This window comes from Chlamydomonas reinhardtii, chromosome 2 (genome assembly GCF_000002595.2).
Source record: "Chlamydomonas reinhardtii strain CC-503 cw92 mt+ chromosome 2, whole genome shotgun sequence".
In the NCBI taxonomy this organism is placed as follows: domain Eukaryota; kingdom Viridiplantae; phylum Chlorophyta; class Chlorophyceae; order Chlamydomonadales; family Chlamydomonadaceae; genus Chlamydomonas; species Chlamydomonas reinhardtii.
The window spans coordinates 7,020,960-7,045,792 of NC_057005.1; the positions used below are offsets into that span (position 1 = coordinate 7,020,960).

Genomic DNA, 24,833 nt, shown 5'->3' on the forward strand with positions numbered 1-24,833 from the left:
CACTCTGGTCTTTTGCTGTGTCCAAACTTTGACAGCCTGGTAGACCCAACAGGTATCATCTGACAAGGAGCTACGAGGAGGCAATGGAGGGCTGTGGGTGGGATCGGAAGGACGGGCCCGCCCGCGCAGTATCTGCGCTCTAGGTTGCTAGGTAGCGATGCTTCCGGAATGGATGGTTTCGGCTGGCTGCGCGGTCGGCGTCGTGGAGGGGGTTGGAAAGGTGAGGCAACGAAGCGGGGGTGCACGGGCGGGCGCCCGGTGTGGGCAGGGCCACCCCAGCATTGCTCAGGACAAGTATGTTGCCTGGGAGAGAGGCGAAAGCTTGGTACTGCTCAAAAACTATAAGGTAATGGAGAATGGCGTGTACAGCAGATAGGATGAGCGGGGTGCCCTGCGCGGCGAAGAAGTCCACCCGAGCCCACTCGATGGATGCTCGCAGGTGTGGTATTCGCGGAGGCCAGCGAGCTAAGGGCCGATCATGCAAGCGTACTACTTTACTGCACGGGATGCGCATTGGTCCAGATGTCTGGAGTGTGGGGAGTGCGTGTCAAGTGCAGGCACGCATTCGATTGCCGCCCACCACCTGGACCCACGCCAGGACATTTGAAATGTGTCTGCAGCCGAAGGCTCGGTTTTTAATGCCATATGGCATGCAGCCACAAGCATTCCAAGCCCCTTGGACACGGTTTTGACAGCCCTGGGGCCCGTTGCGCGATCGCTCATTTATACCGTGCGACTCGCACACGCGTTTCAACGGGCCGCTGCAAGTGTTGCTCGTCATTTGCACTGGAAGCACTGTAACATACAACACTGTAAATATAGCGCCATACCTGCGCTGCTTGGGTCGTTCTGGTTGAGAGCAGCTTGCGCACTCGTTTCTGACAGGAGCTCAGGGCACAATGCTGCAGCTTCGCTGTGCTGCCCAGAACTATGACTGGGGCCGGAAGTACCAGGACAGCGAGGTGCGAGCTACTGCCTGTCAAGTTCATGGGCAATATGCCGGTCACTCGATGACCGGTAACTGCGAAAAGCACGCGCATTGTGTCAAGCATTCAGTGGAATATCACTTGCTTGCCTGTACACAGGTTGCGAAGCTGGCTCACGCTAATGGAAATGAAGTTGACGAGTCCAAGCCCTTTGCGGAGCTGTGGTGCGTAGGCAGATGGCGCTTGGGGCCACTATTTCGTCAGAGCACTTGAATTGGTCCTAGGACAGCTCGCTGCGCGACCGACTCGCCTGACTTTCGCCCCGCCACTTTTCCTCTGTCCGCCCCGCTCCTCTCGCCATACACTGCCTCATGCCTGCCCCAACGCACCACACAGGATGGGCGCGCACCCCAACGGCCCCTCCAAGGTCGCTGCCACAGGCGAGAGCCTAGCTTCGCTGCTGGCGGCCCACCCGGCTGCACTGCTGGGCGCCCGCGTGGCCGAGCACTTCGGCCAGCTGCCATACCTGTTTAAGGTGCGAGAGAGCAAGGCAGTGAGGGAGGGTTGTAGTTTCTAGACCGAGGAAGGATTAAGAGGTCTGAAGATGCAGGTCATGGCTAGCTGGGAGGGATGGCCACGATGGCCGACCGGGCTAGGCTTACGCGTGTGGCCCTGCTCAATGCCCCATTCACGTCACAACGCCTTGCCCACACACACGCCTCCACACACGCACACGCACGCTCTCCCCCCGCCGCAACCCCCCCCCCGCCCCGCCCTCCCGGCCTGCCCGCAGGTGCTGTCTGTGAGCAAGGCCCTGTCCATCCAGTCCCACCCGGACAAGCAGCTGGCGGAGCGGCTGCACGCGGAGCACCCCAAGGTGGGTGCGGGGCGGGGGTGGGCCGCGTGGGGTCTTGGGGCCTTGGGTCTTGAGCCTTGGTGGGGACCTGGGTGGAGTTTGGGACCTGGGTCTGGGCCTAGGTCCGGGTCTGGGTGGTGGCGTCTTAATCCTGGGTCTGTGTCCGGGTCTGGGTGGCGTCTGAATCCAGGGTCTGGGCTAGGTACGGGTCTGGGTCCTGTTTGGATCACAGCTGACCTGTGAGGTTACACCCGGACGGCGGGAGATACCTCGGGAGGCGGGACCGGAGGAGGGGCGGGGGGGAGGGGCCTGGAGGAGGAGGGCGAGTGCCCGACCGGCGCCCTCATTCCGGACTCCGCCCCTACGCTTTACCACTTCGTTCTCCACATGAACGGCTACCCCCTCTCCCTTTACCTCTCCCTTCCCTGTCCCCCTGCCCCTGCCCCTGCCCCTGCCCTCTCAGATGTACGCCGACCCCAACCACAAGCCCGAGATGGCCCTGGCGCTCAGCGACTTCGAGGCCCTGTGCGGCTTCAGCACCACCGCCGAGCTGCAGGCGCGCCTGGCGGCTACTCCCGAGCTGGCGGGCCTGGTAGGGGCGGAGCAGGTGGCGGCGCTGGCGGCACTGCCGGCGGGGGCTGCGGGGCAGGACCACCCGGCGGCCAAGCAGGTGGGCGGGAGGGGGAGCGGGCCGGCTGTGGGCGGAGGGCCGGCTCGTTGGTTGCAGAAGGCAGCTGGTGGGGTGTGGGGCTGCTGGGCCAACCCAGTGGAGGGTGTCAACCCGCGCCCCTTCGCATACCTCCTCACCACCGAATCACCGAGTCGCTGAACCGCCATGCCTCCCCCCCGCCCCCCCCCTACAGGCGCTCAAGTCCGCCTTCACGCACCTCATGACGGCCCCGCCCGCCGCCGTGACGGAGGCGGTGCGGTCGTTGGTGGCGCGACTGGAGGCCGCGCAGGCGGCAGGCGCGGCACTGAGCGAGCACGAGGCGCTGGCGCTGCGGCTGAACGCGCAGTTCCCGGACGACGTGGGCATCTTCTCCGCGTTCTTCCTCAACATTGTGAGAGCGAGATCGTTTGTGTTAATGAGCGCAAGGAAGTGCGTTCATGTGGGTTTGTGTTCAAGTCAAGATAGGGAACGGCGCGGGGGCGGGCAAGGGACTGAGCGAGGCAGGAGTATCAGGCGGACCGACTAATGGGCGGGCGTTGATCCCTCCTTGGTGTGTACCCGGCACACACGCTGAGGACTGCCGCCCTGCCTCCTCAGCCCCAAGCGCCCGGACCTCCAACACATTACCTCTCCACCATTCCACTCACTTGCCTCCTCCGCCGCCGCCACCCCACCCGCGCCGTCGCCCCTCTCAGGTGCGTCTGCCTGCCGGCTCCGCCATCTACCTGCCTGCCAACGAGCCGCACGCCTATCTGGCGGGCGAGCTGGTCGAGTGCATGGCGGCCTCCGACAACGTCATCCGCGCAGGCCTCACGCCCAAGTTCAAACACGCAGACGTGCTGTGCGAGAGCCTCACCTACCGCCAGGGCCTGCCCGACGTGCTGGAGGGCAGCCCCGCGGGCCCGGGCGGCAGCGTGCGCGTGTACCAGCCGCCCTTTGAGGAGTTCGAGCTTCAGAAGCTGGAGGTGTCGGGCGGGGAGGTGGCGCTGGCGGCGAGCCAGGGCCCGCGCATTTTGCTGGTGACGGCTGGAGAGGCGGAGGTGGCGGCGGGAGGCGGCGGCCTGCCGGCGGCGTTGGAGGCTGTGAAGGAGGTGGAGCGCGGCGGCGTGCTGCGGCGCGGGAGCATTGTGCTGCTGGCGCCAGGTGTGGAGTTTGCGGTGCGGCGGGCGGAGGAGCTGGTGGGCTGGATGGCGGCGGTGAACAGCGCTTTCTTCGCGATTGATGGCGCGAAGCAGGGGGCGGCGGCGGGGACTGGTGCGGCGGAGGAGGAGAAGGAGGTTGCAACGGTGTGAGGGGAGGGGTGGGGCGAGGGGAGGGGAGTGTGGGGGCGAGGGAGGGGAGAGGGAGAGCTTGATGCTGGACGAGAGGTTCAGCTTTGCGCCTTATCCATGTGCCGTGACGGAGGATTGTGGGGGGTCACAGGCGGACTCAGCTTGAGTGCTTGAGTGGACTGATGGTGCAGTCCACTGACTGGCGAGAGGGAGGGGGCGGGGGGGCGGGCATGGGTAACAGGACACGCTACGTGCCAACCCATTGTTGTGCCGCGGCACGGTTTGACCCGTTGACATGAGTGGGTATTGATCAATGTGCAAGTCCATGAGGAAGCAGAACTTGTGGTGGCGGGGGCAGGTGTGGGTATGTGGGGGGTAACACTTGGGGTAACACGCATGCTGCCATGAGGAAGGAGAACCGCTGTGCTGGTCGGTAACAAGCGTGGGCACTTTGAACAGCGGCCGCGCTGGATACTGTTGGCGCTGTGAAATGCACGTATAATTGACATGAGCACAATCCCGGTGGCGCAGGCCTGCTCGACTTCCCTTGCCCGCAGCTAGGCAGTTAGTCAGCCAAACCCGGATTGCAAACTTGCAACGCAGCGAATACTGAAGATCCAGCGTCTCTATGTTATCCTATAGCACTCGTTAGGGGTCATCCGAGCAGCGCTGTGCTCCCAGGCTGACAAAGTGAACTCGCACTTGCTATGAACTGGCCTTCCACCGAAGTACGCGCATAGCCGCGAGTACACTGCACCTTTTTAACATTTCAAAGAACAACATAGCATTTACAAAGCATTGCTAGTACTCATAGTACAACGGAGCCTGCTGCAAACTCACATGGCAACCCTACGCGCAGCCCTACGTCCAGAAGTTTTACCTGAGCAGCTGGCCAAAAGTTGGCTTCGAAGGCTATGACGGTCTTGCCCGATATGAGCTTCCAGTCGGCTGAGGCGATGGCCGGGCGTACGCATTCCGACATCCACACTGCCAGAGACCACCTAGGCCTGCGACGACTTGAGGAATCCACACTGGGAGGCCGCAGCATGGTGCAGCAGAGAGCCGAGGCGGCGTGCACAGACGGCACGAGTCAGGAGCTCGGCCATTCGGCCCCCGGCGGGCAGCGTTCCAGCAGCGTCCCGCGCGGCCTGGGCACGTCGTCGCGCCGCGTGTTGATCCAGATCGATGCAGACGCCACAGCAGGTCACGGCGGCAGCTCCCTAACCGACACCGGCTCCGCCTCCGGCACCGCAAGCAGTCCGAGGGCCGCACACAACGCCCTTGTCGCTACGGCGGCGGCCTCAAGAGCGCGGACAGAGTCCTCGCCCAAGCGACTGCCAGCAGCAGCCGGTGGGATGTCCACGGGTGGCCTGCCCTCCCTCGCCACCACTTCAGCGTCTGCAGGCTCTAACAACCAAGGCTCTAGCTCTGTGGTCGCGGCTGCAAACGGAAACACAACCTCGCGTTTTGGGCGGCAACAGCAGCAGCTCAGCCTCGCCCTGGCAGGACCGGCCGCAGGGACGGCGGCCAGTGGAGCCGCCTCCTTCCATACAGCCGCCAGCGGCGGCGGCGGGGGCGGCCGGGCAGAAGGCGTCACGCTGGCCTTCCTGCGCGGCCTGCTGGCGGCGGGGGCCGTGCCTACTGGCGCCACGCTCCGGGACGTGTGGCGGGATCTAGTGCTCCCCGCCACCCGGGCCGCCCGTGTCGCCTACACAGAGCTATTGCCGCTGGCGACAGAGGCATCCGTGTCAGGGTCAGGGTCAGGGACAGGGTCAGGGTCAGGGTCAGGGTCAGGGTCAGGGTCAGGGTCAGGGTCAGGCACAGACCCGGCGGCGACGGGGGCGCAGCCCTACCGCGGCCGGGCCACGCACGTGCTGCTGGCGAGCTGGGACGATACGCTGTGGGACGTGGTGGCCGCGCTGGAGGCATACGGGTGCCAGCAAGGCGGTGGCGGCGGCGGCGGCGGCGGCGGCGGTGGCGGCGCCGGCGCCGGAGATGGCTGGGCCAGCCGCCATTGCAGCAGTCCTCCGAACCGGAGTGGCGCCGGCGTGACGACGGGCACTTTCGTGGTTTGGATGGACGTGTTTGCTGTGGACTGGTGGCGTGGCCAGCAGCACGCAGCAGCAGGCGCCTCCGCCGCCACGGCTGTGACAGGCTGGGGGGCTGTCGAGTCCTCCGCCTCATCACGCCGCCTGCTACTGCACGAGGCTGCCGACAACTCGCAGCAGCTACTGCCATCGCAGCAGCACCTGGATGCGACCTCGGTGGAGCGGGCCCGGTCGCTACCAGCCGCCATTGCGGCCGCGCCCCAGGGCGTACTGCTGCTGCCGGGGCGGGAGGGCTCGGGCCTGAGGTGCCATGCGTGCTCGCTGGCGGCGTGGCTGGCGGTGCGGCGGGGCGTGCCGTTGGTGCTGCTGCCGCCGCCGGCCGGCGCCGATGCGCACACCCACACCTCCGCCGGGGCGTACATGCTAGGCCTCCCTGACTTGCGGCTGTCTGCGGCGGCGCTGAGCGGGCTGGTCGTGTCGACGAAGGCGGCGGAGGCGGCGGAAGGAGCCCTGGGGTCCTCGCCTACTGGGGGCGGTGCAGCAGGCGGCAGCGAGGCGTCCGAGGAGGTGCGGGCGCAGCGGCTGATGCGAGAGGGCGTGGGGCTAGAGTCGGCTCTGACGGCGGGGCTGATCGTAGCCAGTGACCCGCAGCCCACCCGCACGCTGCGCGAGGGCGTGACGGAGGCGGCAAGTGCGGCCGCGGCGGCGGCTGTGGCGCTGCTGTTGCAGCCCGGCGCAGCGTCACCGCTGCCGTCGTCGCCGCTGCGCTCGCCGCCGCTGGCGATGGCGCCGCCGCCTTCACTGGCACTGCCGCACGCACACGCACCGCTGTCCACCACCACATCCCGTAAGGACCTGTTTGCGCCTGTGAGCGGTGCCGGCAACGGGGCAGCAGCGGCGCCGCCACCTGCAGCCGGCGTCAATGTGCCCGCGCCGCCGCTGCTGGCGGCGATGGCGGCTTCATCCTTCCACTCGCGATCGCGGCGGCGCTTCGGCTCCACCGGTGCGCCGCCAGCTGACTACCCACACCAACACAGCACCGCGCCCGGCGCCGCAGACGCCCCACCTGCGGCGGCGCTGCCCAGCAGTCTGGATGTCACTGGTGGTGGTGGCAGTGCTGGTAGCCGCACCAACAGCCGGCGCTGCCTATCCGTCACCGCGCCAGGAGAGCAATGCCAGCATCATCCGCACCCGCAAGCGGCCAGCACCTCCCCACCCGGCGCCGCCTCAGCTAACGGCTCATGCCTCACGCCGCCGCGCCAGCACTGCTCACCGCTGCGCCCGCCACGCAGCCTGGCGCCGCTGCAGCCCTCTGGATCGGGCAGCCCGGGACCCAACAGCGGCAGTGGTGGTGGCGGCGGCGGCATGGACTTAGGCGGCGGCAGTAGCATCAGCGGCATGCTGCACAGCCCCCGCGGCGGCAGGGTGCTACTGCCACTGCCCAGCAGCCGCTTTGGCGCCCAAAGCGACCACAGCTCATCCGACCTTCGCCAGCCCGTGGACTCCTCCACCGCCCCGGCTCCGCAGCTGTCGCCGCCTGCAGCCGCAACCGGTGGCAGCAGTAGCCTGTCGGAGCCTCTCCCAACCCTGCGCTCGCCACCGCTACAGCCGCACCCACACGCGGCGGGCCACATGGGCGGAGGCGAGGACTGCTGGTTCGGGTCAGCCCGCGGCAGCGCTAGCGGAGTGCCAGTGCTCGCAGCCATAACGGAGTCCTCAAGCACCATGGATGCAGCGGCGGCGGCAGCAGCAGCAGGCCGCGCAAGCAGCGGCCTCGGCTCAGCGGCGGCGCTTCCGTTACCGCCGCCGTCGCACGACCGGCCTCGGCCGCCCGGCTGCCTGCCGCCGCGCTACAGCGACAGCCCGAATGCGGGCTCTGCGGTGCTCCGCCGCGGCGGTAGCGGCGCCGGCACCGGCGCCGGCGGCCCCCGCTTGCGGCGTGTCGGTAGCTACGCTGCTTACGACCCCAGTGACGCGCCAGCCTTGGCGGCGGCTGCAGCTGCGGCTGTAGCAGGAGGAGAGTCAGTGGATGGCGGAGTCGGCGGCGCTGCCGTCATGAGGGCCCGCCGCCGCCTGAGACAATGCCTCGTGGTGCCTGACGAGGAACTGTCGCTCCCTGTGGCGGCGCGCGCCTACAACGGCAACGGCAACGGTGGCGCTGGCGGGCAGCCTTCTGCGCTGGCGGCACGGCGCAGCAGCGGCGCAGGCGCTAACAGGCGCAGCAGCGCCAGGCATAGTTGGAACGGCAGTGGCTCCATGGCGGAACTGATGTCACGCGGCACCCGGTCTTCCGCCTCCGGGGCTGAGGAGGCTGGGGATGACGACCATGATGGCTTTGAAACCGACGACAGTCTAGGCCTGCTCCAGTCGTACACGGATCTGGATGCGGAGACGGTGGCGAATTTGGGGGCGGGAGGTGTGCGGGCGGCAGCCAACGCAGCAGCAGCAACGCATGCGGCCGCGATGGCTGCGGGCAGCGGTGCCGCCAGCGGTGGTTCCGGTCGTGGCGGCCTCCCGCCGCGCTTGCTGCCACCACGCCCTCCCGGCATGGTAGCAGCGGCAGCGGCAGCTGCTGCGGCTGAAGAGGCCGCCGGTGTAGCGGGTTTGACAACCAGCCCACCTCAGCAACAGCAACAACAAATTCAGCATCAGCTGGCGGCGTCGCTCAGCTTCCGTGTTGCTGCCGGCTTCAGAGCTGGTGCCAGCGGCGGCGGTGCTGGATCCCGCGATTGCACCCCGCCGCCCTTGCGCCCCGCAGGTCTGACGCGACAGGGTAGCAATGCTACTGCCCACGGCAGCATCAGCACCAACACCAAGCCCACCTCCATTCCGCTGGCCAACGCTAGCATTCACATCAACAGCCCTACCAACACCGGCAATGGCAATGGCAACAGCAGCTACCGGCAGCTGCCGCCCGAGCTGTCCAGACCATTGGCTGCCGCCTTCCTAGCTGTAGCTCTGTGCCCGCAGCCGCCATCTGCGGCGGCGGCCGCAGCGCAGATTGCCGCCAGTGGCAGTAGCACACCACAGCAACCGGGTGTGTGGCTGCCACCGCCACTTTTCGCCGCCGTGGCACCTGCGCCTCAGCCAACCAATGGCGGCGGTCGGTCGCCACAAGCCGCACCAGCAGCAGCAGCAGCAGCGACGCCGCCGCCGCCGCCCCTGCTGAACGCAGGTGTGAGGTTGGCGCGGCAGTGCCTGGCGTCGGCCCGCAGCAGCCGGGGGACCAACCACCCTGACACCGCCCGATGTGCCATGGCGCTCGGGGTGCTGCTGCACGTCACCGGCTGGTCTGGCGGCGGCTCGGCTGGGGACGACGGCGTCGGTGGCAGCAGGGAGGCCAGGGCTGTCGGCAGTAGCAACGGCAGCAGCAGCTTCAGCCTCAGGGCGCCTCCCGCCGCCGGCCGCGCCAGTGCCAACAGCAGTCCATGCCGGCCTCTGCGGCCGCAGCAGCAGCAGCAGCAGCAGATGCAGCAGCAGCCAGCCCAGCTCACACTGGGGGCAGCCGCCTCCACAGATGCCCGGAGGTACGGCTCGCCTGCAGCCGGCCGGCCGCACGGCCTGTCGCCAGGCGCGGCGGCTCTCGGCGGCGGCGGCTTCACAGGTGTGGGCGGTTTCAGTGCGGGCCCGGCCGCTAGCAGCGGCATGTCGCCAGTGCGGCTGCGACCCAGTGCGGCTGGCGGCGGCGGCGGGCTGTTGCTGGGCGCAGCAGCCGGCGGCGGCGGGCCGGGCAGCCGGACCGCATCGCCAGCCCGCATGCTGGCGGCGCCGCCTCCTCCGGCGTCTGTGTCGTCCGCCGCCGCTGCAGCTGTCACAGGCTGCAGCAGCCCGGGAGCCATGGGCGACAGCAGCAGCAGCAACGGCGGCGGTAGCAATGAGGCTGAGGCGTTGTTGGCCGGGGCGGCGGCCACACTGGAGCGGTGGCTGGGGGCGGCACACGTGGAGGTGCTGGCGGCGCGGGGCGCGCTGGGAGGTGTGCTGCTGGCGGCGGGCAGGTGCGTACATGCCCATGTGTGTGTGTGTGTGTGTGTGTGTGTGTGTGTGTGTGTGTGTGTGTGTGTGTGTGTGTGTGTGTGTGTGTGTGTGTGTATGTGTGTATGTGTGTGTGTGCCTGGGCACAGCTCTTGAGCCCGCGCTGGGCGCCTGCGCCCACCATGTCCACTGTAAGGGCCCAATATCTGTATACCATGGAACTGGCAGCCGTTTGATGGAGCTCTTAGAGGTGACTTATCCAATTATTCAGCGGGGCTCTTTCTCTTTCTAACGCGTGTGCACTTTGTTCACAGGTACGATGAGGCTGCTGGGCTGCTGCGGCGTGCGCTGGCGGCTGTGGGGGGCAGCAGCGGCACCACGCCGACGTCAGCAGCACCAGCATCAGCACCAGGGGCTGCCGCGGTGGTGGCGGCGCGGCTTGACCTGGCGGCGGCGCTGGCAGGCGCCTCGCGACTGCGGGAGTCGAAGGTGCTCCTACAGGTGCGTGTTGCACATGAAGGACTCCAAGGGCTGGTCTGCATCGGACTAGGGTGGCCATGCGTACAATCCATGCCCTGCAATACACACACGGTACGGGCACGGTCTGCCCGGCACCCGCCTCTCCAGCCTCCATCCGTAGGCTGGGTGTTGCCTTAACTGACCTCCATCGGTCAATGCAGGAAGTGCTGGAGGAGCTGCAGGAGGGTCTCGGAGACGAGGCTGCAGCTGCAGGCACCCGCGCCACCCGGCACCCGCAACACCACCACCACCACCACTACCACCATCCGCCGCAGCGGGCCAGTGTGTCGGCGCCCGGCTGCAGCGAGTTCGCCGCGGCCCCGGGCGCAGCGTCAGACATGAGCACCGTGAAACGGCGGGAGCTAATGGTGAGCGCGCGGGTGCCGGGTATCCGGCGTGCCGGCTGCACATTGCCACAGGCTGCGGTTGCCTTCACGGGGGAGAAACGAAGTCTAGCCGTCCACCGCGCTCGCTGGCCGAGCTGAGTTTCTGAACCGGGCTGTACTGGTGCTGCCGGCAACACTGCCGTGCGATCGGCCGCGCGACCGAGACTGCCGTCACTCGCCCATGTGCACGCGCATGCACGTTCATACACATGCACGCACGGTCACACCCATGCACACGTACACGCAGGCCCGGGCGGCGTGCCAGCTGGCGTCGCTCCACTCGGCCGCGGGGGCGGGTGACGCAGCCAGGCGGATGTACGCACAGGCGCTGCAGGTGCGGCTGGGTTGCCGTCTGGGCATGGCAAGGGGCATGGCGACTTGTAAGGGTGCTATGTGCCGTACGTGTCTCTGTGGCAAACTGGCAACCCCACTCTTTCCAGGTGCCATCCACACATGTGCACTTACATACGGGGAACCTGCAAGGAGACAGCGCCCCCCGCTCACGTGCGTCCATGTTTGTATGCTCTTACTCCACAGGGCTTCAAAGCGGTGTACGGCCGGCGGCACACTGTCACCACTGGGTGCCGCCTGGCATACGCGGCTGAGCTGGCACGTGGGCGGCAGTATGGCGCGGCCCTGGGGCAGTACAGGCAGCTGCTGCAGCAGGCGGGCGAGGAGCACGGCCCCGGCAGCGCCGCCGCCGCCCGGCTGAGCCGCCTTATGGGAGAGCTGGAGGAGGAGGCGGAGGAGGCGGGGTTGGAGCTGGGGGAGGAGGAAGAGGAAGATGAGTGAATGCGGAAAGGGCTGGAGAGCAGGGAAGGTTGTTGCTAGAAGCGCTATTGGAGTCGGTAGGATGCGGAAGTTATGGGTTCAATAACGGTTGCACGCGCGGGGAACAAGCATGGCATGGTTTGTTGCTAGCAGGTACTAGAGGGAGCTCCGGCGTGGAGTGGGCCGGCGGGGGGTGCCGCTGCCGCAGGGGGCCTGCGTTGTACGCCATGTGTTAACAATGCACGGTGTGTCAAACATGGCTACATTACATCATTGAGCTATTAGAGGACTACGTTACGACATGTAGAAGCGTCAGCAAGCCTCTGGCATTATATCCAAATCGACCACAGCACGTTGCGCATGCGGAGGACAGCTCTGGCGCAGAGTTGTCCTGAGTCGCTGTAGTTTACCCTCGAGACGACCAATGGCGAGAGTTCAAGTTAGCAAAGCGGCAGCGGAAGAGTTCACCGAGTCAACCGAAGACGACTCGCCCGCCGAGAGCGACTCTCGTGACAGCGAGTATGCGCCAGACCTGGACGAAGAGGTCGATGCTTCAGGGACTGGCGAGGACGACCTGGACGACGATGGGGACGAGGACGCATTCGCGAAGCACGTTGAGGAGGCGGAAGCGTACACGGATGGTGACTACGTAGACGAGGAGGAGGAGATGGAGGCGGACGAAGAGCAAGGTACGCGAGGGGGGCTTGCGTCACAAGGGCGCCCTCTGGGAATGAGCTTCACCGCCCCCCCCCACCCCCCACCCCCGGATGTCGATCACCTCGCTCCCGCCTCACTGCCTTCCAGGCCCCGCCCAGGATGACCAAACGCCGGCGGGCCCCGCGGGCGGCCGGCGGGCAACGGCGGCGGAGCAGATGGACGTGGACGATGGGGGCGACGGGGAGGGCTGGGAGGGTGAGGATGGGTTCGACGACGACCACCTCGAGCAGGAGCAGCAGGAGCGCGACGCAGATGAGTATCCCGACCAGCAGGTCCCTGAAGGCGAGCTCGATGACCCACTGGCCAAGCCCGCGCCGCAGCTGCGGGAGGAGGACATGCAGCGCAACCCGCGCGATGTGCGGGACCCAGACACGGGCGCGCCCCGGCCCTTCCGCTGGGACCTGTACAAGGGCGACGCGGGCGTGCTGGAGGCGGCTGTCAGGAGCGGGAGCGCCATCATCGTGGGCGTGCGCCTCGGCCGCCTGGTGCACCGCAAGGGCCAGCCCCGACTATACCGTGAGCGAGCGGCGTGGATAGCTATTGCGCCCGGCTAAGCGTATCATGTAGTCCAGGGGTTGGATTGGACGGTGCTTCGTGTCTGAGGCGCCCCACCAAAACACCTGTGCGGGACAAGACCCATGCTGCTCGCAGTACTCAGCACCAGCTCATTGCTGCTGCAGTGAACCGCTCGGCGCTCCCGCCGACGAACACGCGCACACTCCCCTGACCCCTGACACGCTGCTAGCTGCTCCGGTGTGCAGGCATGCGGCTGCCGCGGACGGCCTCGGTGCTGCTGGTCAAGCGCGAGCTCAGCCGCCGCTTCAGCAAGGGCCAGGTGTGGCCCTCCTTCATCAGACTGAGGAAGGTGGTGCACAAGAAGGTGCCAGGCCCGGCGGGCCCTGCTGGTGCGGCGGCGGCGGCGGCGGTGCAGTGGCTGGTGGAACTGCCGGACTTTGCGCCAGTGCCGGAGGCGGGGGAGGGGGCCGGCGCGGTGCCTCCGGCGCCGGAGGCGTCGCTGAACGAGTGCGGTGTGGGGCCCGGGTCCGAGCTGGTCATGGACGTCCAGGTGAGGCGGGCAGGTGGCCGGGTGGGGTGGGGTGGGGGGGATATATACCTGGGCCCAATGAAAACTTCCTGGGGGCGGGGGAGGCAGGGGGCGAGCGGGAGGACTGGCCGCACCCGTGTGCAAGAGACCATGCAAGGACAGGGGCCCCAGGCTCTGTTGCGGACACGGTGGCTGGGACCAAGGACACTGGCGACGAGCAATGAAGGCTGGTGGGCATATGGGTTCTGTGAGGCGTGTGAGGAATAGCGTATGGACGTCAACTGCCGTCAGCTCCGCGGCCGCCCAGCGCAAGCCGCTGTCCCTGGAGCCTGAGCCCGTGAACCCCACCTGAACCAAGATCGCCTGCCTGCCTCCACCTGTCCCTCCGTGCTGCCACGCGGCCGCCGGGTCGCCAGTGGGGCGACTACTTCGAGTGCCTCCGTGTCGCGGACCGAGTGCACGTGGCGCGGGAGCTGTGGCGGCAGAATGAGAGGGTGGCCAAGGCCAGGGCGGCGGCGGAGCAGCAACAGCGGCAACAACTGCTGCAGCAACAGCAGCAACAGCAGCAACAGCAGCAGCAACAACAGCGACAACAGCAGCAGCAGCAGCAGCAGCAGCCACAGAAGCGGCGTCTGCAGCAGGGGCGGCCACAGCAGCCGCGGCGGTGGGAGGACAGCCCGCTTCAGCAGCGGCGAGGCGGTGCGGCGGGGGTGACGGCCGCCGCCGCAGGAGCCGCTGATGCCGGTGGTGCCGGTGGTGCCTACGGTGCCTACGGTGCTCCAGCCGCCACTGCACCAGTGCGCTCGCCAGTCCGCGCGGGAGGCCAGACGCGGCGTCCACGTCAGAGGTGGTCGGTGGAGGAGGTGCGTGGCGTTACCTGTCTGTTGGCTGGGGGTCGGCTCTGGCATTGGTCGCAACAGAGGTCTCCCGCTATGCTTCGTGGTGTGCCCTGATGTGCTGTAGCTCTGCCTAGTCCTCTGCCGATAAATGTCTGTGGATTGCGACACACGGCACGGCTTGTCACCACCCAGACAACTTTTCACCTTCCAAAGCCCTTGGGCTGGCAGCACGCCTTTGCCTCTGTTGCAGCGCCGGGGCTGTTAGCCAGGATGCAGGTGCACACCTGCGACCCCGGCACTGCAAGTTTGTGCATGCCTCTGACACTGCTGCGCACCGCCGCCACGTCTGCGGCTGTGGACTGGCACACATTCACAGACGTGCACGTTTCTGCGCTACATGCTCCTGGAGGAGTGCTCCATGTCTTGGAGCACCGTCATCCACTACGACGCCGAGCGTGGCGGTGGGGTGCTCGCCAGCCGCACCCCGGTAGGTGCCCACCGGAGGGCAGGCGTCTGTGCGGGCAACTAGGCGTGGCGGCCCAGCCCACCGACCGGCTAGGGCAGGCCGTCGATTAGGGCGGTGTAGAAGCGGTCCTCAGGCCTCAGGGGGCCGAATGGCCGATGCTGGCGCGCTGCCGCCTGGTGCCACGGGTGCCGCCGACATGCGGCACGTCGCGCAGGGGCCAAGGGGCAATGCCGGGCCACGAGTACCTGATTATGCACGTGTTACACGCACGCACACACGCAGCGCGGTTCGTAGCTCTATTCCCGCCGACACCCTGCACTTTCAAGCTCCCACGGTTGCCGGCGGATTGCCGCAACCGCCACCGTGCCTGCCGTGACTGCTTCACGCGCAAGGCTGCTATCGCCGCAATCTGCTGGGCCCTTCTGACGACTCCGCCCCCTGTACATGTGTGCCCTTTGCCGACCGCATCCCTGCCTGCCTGCCTGCTTGCCTGTGCAGGTGGACCTGAAGGACCGCTGGCGCACCGTGATGAAGCACGTGGAGGACGGCTTCTCCAATGTCAGCGCGTGGGGCGCGTCGACGGGGCTCCGGGACCGGCAGCTGCAGGAGCTGGCGCGGCGGGCGTACGAGCGGTACAAGGAGCGCACGAGGCAGTGGCCGCTGGGGTAGGGCGCCGCGGTAGCAGCGGGAGGTGCAGGCAGACGGGGCATGTGGAGCCCATGTGACAGGTAGCCGCAGTGGAAGATGGCGTGTGTACGCGGGCGTGTTTGTTAAAGAGCACAAGGAAACCATGGCGCAAAGTGTGTGTGTGTGTGTGTGTGTGTGTGTTAAAGAGCACAAGGAAAACGTTGCGCAAAGACAGTGTATGCGATGCAGCGAAGCGACGGTTTACGGATGTTACCTGAAGTTACCTCGCATACCTGCTGCGGTGAGCCACCGGTCTTACCAACCGGAAATCGCGCAACCCCCGCTACTCTAACCTCGAGGGGGGATTAGTGTTCCACACGCTGTGTGTGTGTGTGTTTGTGTGCACGCGCGCGCGTGTGTATGTGTGTGTAACTACGTTGCACTGGGTGTCTGCACGGATCTCGGATGTGTGCATCCAGGCGAGCTAGCGTGTTTGTGCAAGCAGCAGCACAGGGGCGCCCCATGGTGCTGCAGGGGAGGCGGTGAAGGCGGCGTCTGTAATGCCGTGATGGGGCCGTGGGGTACATACGGTAGTTGCAGTTAGCTTTAGACGCACGCGGTAGGGCTGGGCCAATGCGGGTTTGACAGGTTTCCCCCGGACGCTTTTCCCCGGATTACGTCGGGAAGTCGACTGGGAGTCGGGTTGCGATGTAGCGCTGCGGGGTCCACATCATACGGGGGCGGCACCACCATGAGGGGTCTGAATATTTTCCCCTCACTCATGCGGCCGAGTTAGCTACTCGGACAAGTTGCAATGCCTTTTGTATGCTACATGTATCCTGAATGGGTCCATATACTGTATGCCGTCCAGCCTAGGTCTGCGCTGTGCGTGAGGTGTCAGACCTGCCCTCTTAGACCGTCCTGAATACGGGATCTACTGTCTATACTAGGCGTACACCACACATACTGATGATTGATTGATTGCAGAATGAGCATGCGGCGATGGCAAGAGCCGCGGATGCCGCTTGGTCGGCCCGGCACTGTCCGCTGGGTGGGTGCTGTAAATCTGTAATAACCCACTACCAAGCAACTCTACCCAGGCACTTGGCCACCCGCAGCCTCATCCGAACTAGGCTAAATTGTATTCCCCACCAGGAAGCACGCCACACAGCTGCATCACACGCGCCCGCAACACCACCACCACATCACCGCGCCGCCGAGGCCATGCCCGCCTTTGCCGACGCGCCATCCGCCAAGTGCGGCCCCAGCTGCCGCCAGCTCTCCAGCGGCGCCGCCGCCTCCGCCGCGTTGTAACCCGGCACGGCCACCCGCACGTAACCGGCCGCGCGCGCCGCCGCGTCTGCAGCCAGGCCGGCGTGCGCCAGCAGCCGCTCTGCAGCCAGGCTGCGGGCACGCGTGTGGGTGTGTGTGATTGGGGGCTGTGTTGATGGTTGGTGGCGTCATTGTGGCGAGGTGTGGAGAGCCGGCAGGGAGACCCGGAGGCCGGAGAGGGCGCTGTAAGAGCGGCTTTGCTGGCCAGGGCCTTGGCTCGTAATCTTATACACGACCCAGAACAAAGCCACCTTGCGACGGACTCGCAGCTGCGTCATGTACATCACAAGCGCGGTCTGCCCGCTACCATCAGCAGCGCAGGCCCCGCTCCTTGCCCCCCGCCCCAGCGCCCCCGTCCCCTGCCCCGCCCCCAACAGCCAACCTACAGCCCGCCCCACCTGTTGCACGCCAGCAGCAGCTGGTCGGTGGGGTTGGCGTCGCCGCCCGCCACTCCATAGTCGAGCTCCGGCCGCCACGTCTGGCCGCACAGCTCCGTCCACAGCGCCTCCGCCGCAGACGACACCTGCTCGGCACTGGCGTCCGCGGCCTGCACGGGGTAGCGGGGCGAGTTCAGAAGCCAGCAGCAGTAGCAAAGGGGCGTGTTCCGAGGGCAGCAGCCGTAACAGGGCGCCGCGGGAGCTTGAGGACATGACCACCCGCCTTGCAGCAGGCAGCACGTTGCACAGGTGCCACAGGAAAAGTAGGATTTGCCATGCAAAGCTTCAGGTGCAAGAAACAAACATTTATCGCACATGTGGCGGCGCAGCGCACATGGAGGCAAGTCGCAAGCCAGGTCAGCGCACCTCCAGGGTGGAGAGCGAGTCGCGCACGCGGCACTTTTTGAAGAAGGGTGCCCCGTCCTGACCCAGCCGGCTCCATAGCGCGTCCGCATGCGCCTTGCTCTGCGAATGCAAGGGCCAACTCCAAGCTTTCAGCATGGGTAAGAGCACCGGTAAGAGCGAGGGGCTTGAAAAGCGGACAGGCCTAGGGCGGTGAAGGCAGCGGCACTCAAAGCAGCATTCTCCCTCATACTGCAGCCGCACTCAAGCGCCCGAGCCCCTGCGGCGGTGGCCACAGGAGGCCCGCTCCGCCAGTCGCTACCCACCGGCTGTCCTGTGAACCCCGAGGCGAACTTGCCGCCTGCGTTGGACTTGACCGCCGCCTCAGCCGCCTCGCTCACCACCACCCAATCCACCTGCAGGAGGGTGGATGGTGGGTAGCACCGTAGCGTCCAGCCAGGTAGTTGAGAGTGCATCTGTCAGCCTGTCAGCGCCAGAGCAATATTGAGTTGCCTGCCGATGGAACGGTATGCCGCAGCTCCTACCCTGTTACGGCTAATGCTGCAGCCCGCAGCCACCCATCAAGGCGTTCCTTGGCGCCCGCACCCTTCTACCCGCAGCTTTCTACCCCCACCATTATGCCCGCACGCGCCTGAGACGTGCCCGCGCCGGTGGCCACCACCGCCAGGTGCAGCTGCTTGGGAATTACAATCTCTGTAATGGCGTCAAACTCCTCCTCGTCCTCCCTGTCAGGAGGTCCCAGTGGGCGGCGTCAGACTTGAGATGCCGTCGTGTATTTGTGCTGTCTGTGTTGAAAGCTGGAGAGCCCCCGGCACTGTTTATGGGAGCTGGGCAGCCGTCGCCACCAGTTCTCTGTGCCATCCACACTTCCCGCTCCCGCTTCCTCCGTGTGCTGTGCCCTCCGCCGTACCCCAAGAGCACCTAGCGCAAACGCAACCGCCTACCAGGAAGGTCCAGCACCCCAAACCGACACGCCCCCGGCATTATATTAATGGCTTCCGTCCTCCGGCCACGGCGCCGACGCGCTCACCACCAGTGCTCGGATGTCCGGACTAGTACGCTTCGTGCCCTGGGCTCCTGCGACCTGCGCGGGTGTTGGCGCCGCGGTGCGGGCGCTGCCGCGTGGGCAGACGCTGTGCTGGCGCCAGAGCCCCTTAGGCTTCCAGGTGGTGTAGCGAGTCTGGGTGCAAGTATTTGGCAAGCTCGTCGCGCTGGGGCATTGACCCAAATGCCCGCGCCGCTGCCTGTGGTAAGGTTAGCCATGTCAAGTGAGATGGGTAGTTAAGCAGTATACTTTCAATTTGTTGAGCAGCGCATGCAAACGGCCCCGCGTTTAGGCAATGCTTGCATTCGCACGTGGATCGACGCCCCCCGCAGCGCGTGCTTGGGGGTCTTATTAGTATCTATATGTGAGTTGAGTTCCAGTCGTCATGGCCGTGTCAACTTTGCCAAGGCCTCGCTTCGGACAGGCCCACGGTTCACCTACGGCCAAGAAACTTGCGCGTTACGCGCTCATCCTCATTTATCTGCATGAAGTTCATACAAAATTTACGATTATTTCAATGAAGCAAGCACAGCCTGCACTCCGGTGAATCAAACGGCTCGAATTGCGCTCAGCTTATAAAGAAACGCTAGTCCCGCTCCTGTTGCATTCTTTCAATATACGTTACAGGAACATTGCAAATAATGATAATGGCAACCAGGCTCGCATGGCCAGGCCACAAGGCCAGGGACAGTCTGCCGAGCTTGCGCATGTCCCGCTGCACGCGAAATTGGCGCTGTCGTCTTTCTTGTATCTATATACGATATGAAATGCTAACAGAACTAGGCGCCGCGAACCCCGCTGGTCAATAACCAGAATCGAGTGAGCGTCGCGGCGGGGAGAATGCCTCCGAAAGCGGCCGAAGTGGCGGAGCCGCCTTCAAGATGGGAGAAATTCAGGTGCGCGGGGTGCGCGACACATGCTTTTGGGGTTCGCGCCGACACGGCGGGATGTCCCAGGCCACGGCACGCGCGGCCTCGCCTCCTCTGTCGCACCGGACCTCTCCGGCCGAGGCACTGCTTTGACCCGCGCCATACGCTCATCCTGCTGCGTAAACACACCTTCATGCGAAGTATTACGAGCGGAGTATGGATTACCAGCCCCACCGAACCCTGGAGCTCACGAGCTTCGCACTTTCGTACTGCACAACTGCCGGGGTGAAACGTATGGCTGCGCCGCGCCCCCTGCCGGGGGGCCGGGGCACGCCAACCTCGGACCGTGCACAACTGCATACACGCCCACGACAGTGCGCTGCAGCACGCGACGCCCATGTTACCTCGCTCCCTGCATCTCACCTGCGCCTTAGCACGCCAATGGAACTGCACGACTACGTGGTGAACCGCGTGGCACCTGATATCGTGGACGCACACCACAGGTTATTCATCATCAAGAACTTTCTGCCGCTAGCGTTCTTAATCGCGCTCACATGGGCGCTGGCGTGGCCGGTGCCGGGGCGCTACCTGGCCGAGATCACGGTGCTGGGCAATGTGAAGATCATGCAGGTGTGCGTGTGTGGAGGGCGGGGGTGGGCGTGTAGGCAAGAGCAGCGAAACGGTAAAACAGGCAACAAGTGGTGCACACACGCCCAGCACACAAACACAAACACACATTGCTTACACGTGTTTGATTCATTGTCCACACTGCTGCCGTGCAGGTTGTGCCCATGGCTGTTGTGTTCTTGATCACGGGTCTGCAACTGGACACAGCCGCAATGAAGCGAGCACTGTGAGTGGTGGACAGCCCAGGGGCCACCCGTGGGGAGATTGTAGATACCAGCCCAAACCAAAGCGAACCCAATGAAAAAGAGCGAGGAGGAGAGCGTGGCCTATGTTGCGACAACAGAGTGGCACTCGACAGTACTCGTTGCCTGAAAGCCACACGCCCGCTCGGTCCCCCTGCCTTCTCCCCCAGGGCGCTGCGAAACGCGCCGTCCATCGTGTACGGTTTCCTGGCCATTTTGCTCATCACGCCCTGCCTGGGGTTCTTGTTCCTGGAGATTCCGCTCAGGCCCTACGAGTTCTCGATAGGTGCGCGCTGTCACAGGGTGGTAGCGGTGCAGTCGGGCGGCCGGGTACGGCGCTGGAGATGCCTGTCCCGGTGCCGCATGAGCGGCTGCGGCCTGCCCTGCCCTGCCCTGCCCTGCCCTGCGCTGCCCTGCGCTGCCCTAGCCCACCCGCCCGCAGCACCTGTGACTGGACATGGTTAAGGCGTTTGGCTTGACGTTCAGAAATTGCTCACACACATTTGGTGTTTCTCTCACCAACACACACGCACACACAACACACGTTCGCAGGCCTGACCGTCTTCTGTGTGGCTCCCACCACGCTGGGAGTGGGTGTGGCGCTGACGGTGGCGTGTGGCGGCAATGACGCGGTGGCGCTGCTGCTGACCGTGGGTGAGTCATGAGCCGCGGGGCACCTGTGGCCAGCCCGACACACCGCGGGGCACGGCACGCAATGTGCTCGGACGTGGGCCTGCTGCGCCTCGGTTCACCCAGCCTCACCCAACCTCGGTACAACGCCTTTCGCTCCCCGTCCCCCTTGCCATTGAACACATGCAGGCACGAACGCGCTCGCGGTGGTGACCATGCCGCCCGAGCTGCGGCTGCTGCTGCACGGCGTCCAGGACCCCAACCCCGTGACCGCCTCGCCGCCGCTGCCGCCCGCGCCCTCGCCGCTCGGGGCCTACAGCAACGGAACCGGCGGCAGCGCCTGGCCGCCTCCGCCGCCGTCGCCGCCGCCGGGCTCAGCAGAGGACCAGAGCTTCAACATGGCAGTCAGCGTGAGTGGCGGTTGGGGAGAGGGCGACAGAGTGCACATGCATGGGGTTTGGAGGTGGGGGTTGGGGGCGGTTCCGGGGGCGCCGCTGCAGCCCAGCTAGCGGTTGCCATGGGCATCAACGTGATAGCGGCACGACCTGTTTAGGTGCGACGCATTGCGACATGTGGGCACCTACGGTATATTGTAGGCGCACCGTATATTGTAGGCGCACCGTATATTGTAGGCGCACCGTATATTGTAGGCGCTCTGTACATTGTGAACACATCACCCCACTCGCCTGCCCGCCTGCCCCCTCCCCCGCCTGACCCATGGTTCCCCTCAGATCACGGACCTTTTGATCAAGCTGGCCATCACGGTGCTGGTTCCCTTCATCATCGGCAAGGTGTGGGCGGACACGGAGGCCGGTCATGTGGGATGACGTTATTGATTCGAGCCCACCTCACCGCACCCCCCCCCATCGCATCCGCCTCCAGTTGCACCCTCCCGCCGTACAGCTTACCAACTCGCCCGCTCCTCCCGCACCTCCCCGCACCTCCCCACCGCCCCACAGTGCTTGCGCGAGGCCTTCCCCGCCGTGCTGCACTTCGTCAAGTCCAACCGCGTGCCGCTGTCGCTCTTCTCCACCTCCTGCCTGGCCTTCGTGGTGTGGCAGACGCTGTCGTCCGCGCGCGACCTGCTGCTGGAGCAGTCGGCGGGGCCGGTGCTGGCCATGATGGGGCTGTCGGTGGGCATGCACCTGGTCTACCTGCTCTTCAACTACCTGGTTGTGTGGTGGGTGCAGGAAGGGGGCGAACGTGTGTGTGTATGTGCATTGATTGGGATACGACGAGCGTGCGCCCGCCGTTGGGGTGAACCGTCTTACCAATACTTACCATTCTGCGCATGTCCTGTCCGTATGCTCTCTTACAATCATGTGCACATGCACACTCCGCGTTTCCGTCCCTTGTGCCCTTCCTGCCACACACACACACACACACAGGTTCCTGCTGCGGCCGCCGCTCAAGGAGGCGGTGGCGGTGGTGATCATGGCCAGCCAGAAGAGCGCGCCCGTGGCCGTCACCGTCATCGCCTACCTGGTCAAGAGCACGCAGCAGCAGGGGCTGCTGGCGCTGCCGGCGGTGGTGGGGCAGCTGGCGCAGATCTTCATCGGCTCGGGGCTGGCGGCCTGGCTGTCTGGCGTGGTGAGCGTGGCGGGAGGGGTGGGGGCTACAGCCTTGCAGGCTTCGCCGGTTAGGAGGCGAGGGTGTGGGGCACGGGGGAGGGGCTCGTTCCACCATTCCGAACAGTCGGCATGAAGTTGGAAAGGGTGTGTGGCGGCAGTATAGGCAGCAGCATGTGCGTCTGCGTGCTCAGGCCTAGCTGCCGGTCCCTCACTGCGCGCCGCAGGTGAAACGGAATGACGCCCTGGAGAAGGCGAAGGCGGCGCTCGCGGCCGCAGAGGCCGAAGCCGCAGCGGCGGAGGCGTTGGAGGCGGGCACGGCACTGCCGCCGCCGGGCGACGGCGGCAGCAGCCCGGGCGCTCCGCCGGTGGCGGGCGGGCCGCCTGCCGCGGCACCTGCCGATGGCGTGCCGGTAGAGGGTTTGCCAGTTGCGGCAGCACGTGCCGCCGTAGGGATAGCAGCAGGGGTGGCGACTGCGGTGCCGCCAAAGGCTGCACTTGAGTCCGAAACCAGGGCAGCCGCAGCAGCGGCAGCGGCAGAGCCGAAGGCAGCAGGGAAGTGGTCCGGCTGCTGGCCTCGTGGCGGCGCCGCCACCTCGGCACCGGCAGAGGCAGTTGCAGCATCAGCGGCGGCGGCGGCCGCGGCTCCTGCGCTGGCTGCGCTGACAGCACCAGCAGCGGCGGCATTGACACAGCCGGCAGCATGCGGCGAGGTGCAGCTGCCCACACACGCGCGTGGAGCTGGTGCTGGTAGGAGCGGGAGTGGGGGCGGGAGTGGGAGCGGTGGTGCCAGCAGGAGCGGAAGCGCAAGGGCGGGAAGCGCGCTGGCTGTGACTGCGGATGCTGATGCTGGCGTGGGTGGCGGCGCCAACGGGTCCGGGACCGTGACGGGTTCAGACATGGAGTTTGCCGCTCTGGCAGCAATAAGTGCAGTCCCGTCAGTGAAGGTCAAGTAGCTGCTGGTGCGGTCGGAGGGCATCCGGGAATGTGATACCGGTGCTTACTTGGGAAGGTAGGAAGGGTAAGGCAGCCGAGCGTTATTACACGTGCGGCACTGCATCCGTGCACGTGGCTCCATTGGCCGTGCTTCGCGCGCATGCATGCATGTTGGCTGGTTAGGACGCATGCATTTTGCACACCTACGCGCATGGAGTCGCGCATGTTATTTTAATCGGTACAGAGACGGGGGAGGCCGTGGTCGGACTGGGGGATGCCTCGTGTTGCAGGCGTATGTGTTGCAGGCAGGTGGGCAGCGAATGTGCGTTTTCGCGTGGGCACGTTTACACATGATCACTTTACTCATGCAAGGATTGGTTGGGCGTAGCCGCGGCGAAGGCGTCATGGATGCAGGCAGCGGCGGTAAGTTTTGTGCTCCCCAGGCAGGTGCCTTTCCTAGAGCCGTCAACGCACGAGGCACAAACTCAAGCATGCCGCAGCGGAAGCCGATGAACGTATGTTTGGAATATCGTGTACAACGCACCATAAAGGTTGCCGGGAAACAAGCATTTGGTGGCGCGGATGCAGATGGGCCTTAGTCACATCTCGGCGTATGGGTATCACGGCGTTGCACACTTTTTCTTTATTTACTCTTTTCCAGCGCCACGTATTATAAATTGCTATTCCCTATTGTAGAAAAATAGGCGGCAGGGAAAACTCGGCTGGAGCGAGAAGCGACCTCGCGAGTCCATGGACATCTTGACTTTCGCGAGGTCGCGAGGTCGCAAGGAAAGCAGCCCTGTCACGCGGATTCCACAAAGGAAGAGTTGCCAACTTCAAACTTTCCCCTTCGCACCCTTGTAGCCGTAGCACAGGCCAAACAATTCTGAAGTCCGCCCAACCTTGCCCCTGTTAGGGGTGTGGGCCGGCTCCCACACCCCTAACGTTCATAATGGTTCAGAAAAATAGCACCCGTAAGGTGTCGCTGCGAAGCGTTTGCAAGGACGAGGCAACGCTCGCAGCAATTAGGTTCAAGGTAGATTTTGTGGCCACGCCCCTTCCGGCGGTGCAGGGCCTGGAGACGGCGGTGGCGGCGGCGGTGGCACCGCGCCTACCGGCGGCAACAGCAGCGGCCACGGCGTTGGGCCCGGTGGTGGTGGCGGCACGGGCGGCCCTGGGCCCAGCGGCAGTGGCGGCGCGCATGTTCGGAGCAGAGGGGGCGGGCAAGGCCACGTGGAGGAGGACAGCGCGGCGCCGCCTTCAAAGCGGCGCCGGCGCGCAGGTTGAGACCTGCCGGTGTTGTCTGGTTAGCGACCTGTGCTGACGAGGATGGCGTAGCGGGCAGTCAGCTGCAGCGGCAGGGGTGTTTTCCTTGCTGTCTGGTTGGCCTGCTGCCTGCTGCACTAGTGCTTGATAGCTGGGCGCGACTGGGCACATATGGCGGGCGGTGCCTGTACAAACCGACCCCGGCTATGTCCGGGAGATGAGGCTAGTATCGGAACCTTCGGCCTCAGACGGAGGACGTGGCGTGGCGGCACAGCCCACTTTTCCCTTGCAAGGGAGAGCCACCTTTCGAACAACTTACCTAGCCGTTTCGATGGCCGTCGGATCGAGTGGTCACGCACAAGGGCCCTGTGTGCGTCAAGGCACCGATGTGCCGCCAAGGAGGAC

At 65.6% G+C, this 24,833-nt stretch overlaps 5 protein-coding genes across 5 annotated transcripts; 4 read left to right on the plus strand and 1 right to left on the minus strand.

Moving 5' to 3' along the window:
• The first annotated feature begins 646 nt into the window (after window positions 1-646).
• CHLRE_02g147650v5 (uncharacterized protein) lies at window positions 647-4,228 on the plus strand. Its single transcript, XM_043060341.1, has 7 exons — window positions 647-962; window positions 1,086-1,150; window positions 1,323-1,461; window positions 1,720-1,803; window positions 2,246-2,452; window positions 2,646-2,843; window positions 3,148-4,228. The coding sequence occupies exons 1-7, from the start codon at window positions 900-902 to the stop codon at window positions 3,742-3,744; spliced, it is 1,353 nt and encodes a 450-aa protein (XP_042927690.1). The 5' UTR covers window positions 647-899; the 3' UTR covers window positions 3,745-4,228.
• A 128-nt stretch (window positions 4,229-4,356) lies between these two features.
• CHLRE_02g147600v5 (uncharacterized protein) lies at window positions 4,357-11,684 on the plus strand. The gene is made up of 5 exons (XM_043060340.1): window positions 4,357-9,766; window positions 10,058-10,244; window positions 10,424-10,630; window positions 10,896-10,982; window positions 11,186-11,684. The coding sequence occupies exons 1-5, from the start codon at window positions 4,770-4,772 to the stop codon at window positions 11,438-11,440; spliced, it is 5,733 nt and encodes a 1,910-aa protein (XP_042927691.1). The 5' UTR covers window positions 4,357-4,769; the 3' UTR covers window positions 11,441-11,684.
• A 52-nt stretch (window positions 11,685-11,736) lies between these two features.
• On the plus strand, window positions 11,737-15,308 carry CHLRE_02g147550v5 (uncharacterized protein). The gene is made up of 6 exons (XM_043060339.1): window positions 11,737-12,108; window positions 12,224-12,652; window positions 12,898-13,202; window positions 13,598-14,044; window positions 14,397-14,507; window positions 14,985-15,308. Exons 1-6 carry the CDS (start codon window positions 11,844-11,846, stop codon window positions 15,153-15,155), a joined length of 1,728 nt encoding a protein of 575 aa, XP_042927692.1. The 5' UTR covers window positions 11,737-11,843; the 3' UTR covers window positions 15,156-15,308.
• A 2-nt stretch (window positions 15,309-15,310) lies between these two features.
• Window positions 15,311-18,836, minus strand: CHLRE_02g147500v5 (uncharacterized protein). The gene is made up of 6 exons (XM_043060338.1): window positions 18,276-18,836; window positions 17,877-17,970; window positions 17,551-17,640; window positions 17,249-17,347; window positions 16,844-16,992; window positions 15,311-16,517 (listed from the first exon to the last, which is right to left on the minus strand). The coding sequence occupies exons 1-6, from the start codon at window positions 18,506-18,508 to the stop codon at window positions 16,319-16,321; spliced, it is 864 nt and encodes a 287-aa protein (XP_042927693.1). The 5' UTR covers window positions 18,509-18,836; the 3' UTR covers window positions 15,311-16,318.
• A 103-nt stretch (window positions 18,837-18,939) lies between these two features.
• CHLRE_02g147450v5 (uncharacterized protein) lies at window positions 18,940-24,732 on the plus strand. The gene is made up of 10 exons (XM_043060337.1): window positions 18,940-19,186; window positions 19,663-19,789; window positions 19,942-20,012; window positions 20,199-20,314; window positions 20,581-20,682; window positions 20,848-21,068; window positions 21,390-21,449; window positions 21,618-21,838; window positions 22,047-22,248; window positions 22,454-24,732. Exons 1-10 carry the CDS (start codon window positions 19,131-19,133, stop codon window positions 23,180-23,182), a joined length of 1,905 nt encoding a protein of 634 aa, XP_042927694.1. The 5' UTR covers window positions 18,940-19,130; the 3' UTR covers window positions 23,183-24,732.
• Window positions 24,733-24,833: the final 101 nt, after the last annotated feature.

What these genes read in the sequence shown, in the direction of transcription:
- CHLRE_02g147450v5 (XM_043060337.1), top strand. Translation starts at nt 19,131, where the DNA reads ATGCCTCCGAAAGCGGCCGAAGTGGCGGAGCCGCCTTCAAGATGGGAG. An exon ending in GCAATGTGAAGATCATGCAG is followed by an intron (nt 19,790 to 19,941) that starts GTGTGCGTGTGT and finishes GCTGCCGTGCAG; the next exon opens with GTTGTGCCCATGGCTGTTGT. An exon ending in GCCGCAATGAAGCGAGCACT is followed by an intron (nt 20,013 to 20,198) that starts GTGAGTGGTGGA and finishes CTTCTCCCCCAG; the next exon opens with GGCGCTGCGAAACGCGCCGT.
- CHLRE_02g147550v5 (XM_043060339.1), top strand. Translation starts at nt 11,844, where the DNA reads ATGGCGAGAGTTCAAGTTAGCAAAGCGGCAGCGGAAGAGTTCACCGAG. An exon ending in GGGCCAGCCCCGACTATACC is followed by an intron (nt 12,653 to 12,897) that starts GTGAGCGAGCGG and finishes TCCGGTGTGCAG; the next exon opens with GCATGCGGCTGCCGCGGACG. An exon ending in AGAGGTGGTCGGTGGAGGAG is followed by an intron (nt 14,045 to 14,396) that starts GTGCGTGGCGTT and finishes ACACATTCACAG; the next exon opens with ACGTGCACGTTTCTGCGCTA.
- CHLRE_02g147500v5 (XM_043060338.1), bottom strand. Translation starts at nt 18,508, where the DNA reads ATGGCTAACCTTACCACAGGCAGCGGCGCGGGCATTTGGGTCAATGCC. An exon ending in CGGACATCCGAGCACTGGTG is followed by an intron (nt 17,971 to 18,275) that starts GTGAGCGCGTCG and finishes ACCTCCTGACAG; the next exon opens with GGAGGACGAGGAGGAGTTTG. An exon ending in CTGCTGCTGGCGTGCAACAG is followed by an intron (nt 16,518 to 16,843) that starts GTGGGGCGGGCT and finishes GCGTGCCCGCAG; the next exon opens with CCTGGCTGCAGAGCGGCTGC.
- CHLRE_02g147600v5 (XM_043060340.1), top strand. Translation starts at nt 4,770, where the DNA reads ATGGTGCAGCAGAGAGCCGAGGCGGCGTGCACAGACGGCACGAGTCAG. An exon ending in AGTCGAAGGTGCTCCTACAG is followed by an intron (nt 10,245 to 10,423) that starts GTGCGTGTTGCA and finishes CGGTCAATGCAG; the next exon opens with GAAGTGCTGGAGGAGCTGCA. An exon ending in TGAAACGGCGGGAGCTAATG is followed by an intron (nt 10,631 to 10,895) that starts GTGAGCGCGCGG and finishes ACGTACACGCAG; the next exon opens with GCCCGGGCGGCGTGCCAGCT.
- CHLRE_02g147650v5 (XM_043060341.1), top strand. Translation starts at nt 900, where the DNA reads ATGCTGCAGCTTCGCTGTGCTGCCCAGAACTATGACTGGGGCCGGAAG. An exon ending in GGAAGTACCAGGACAGCGAG is followed by an intron (nt 963 to 1,085) that starts GTGCGAGCTACT and finishes GCCTGTACACAG; the next exon opens with GTTGCGAAGCTGGCTCACGC. An exon ending in ACCACCCGGCGGCCAAGCAG is followed by an intron (nt 2,453 to 2,645) that starts GTGGGCGGGAGG and finishes CCCCCCCTACAG; the next exon opens with GCGCTCAAGTCCGCCTTCAC.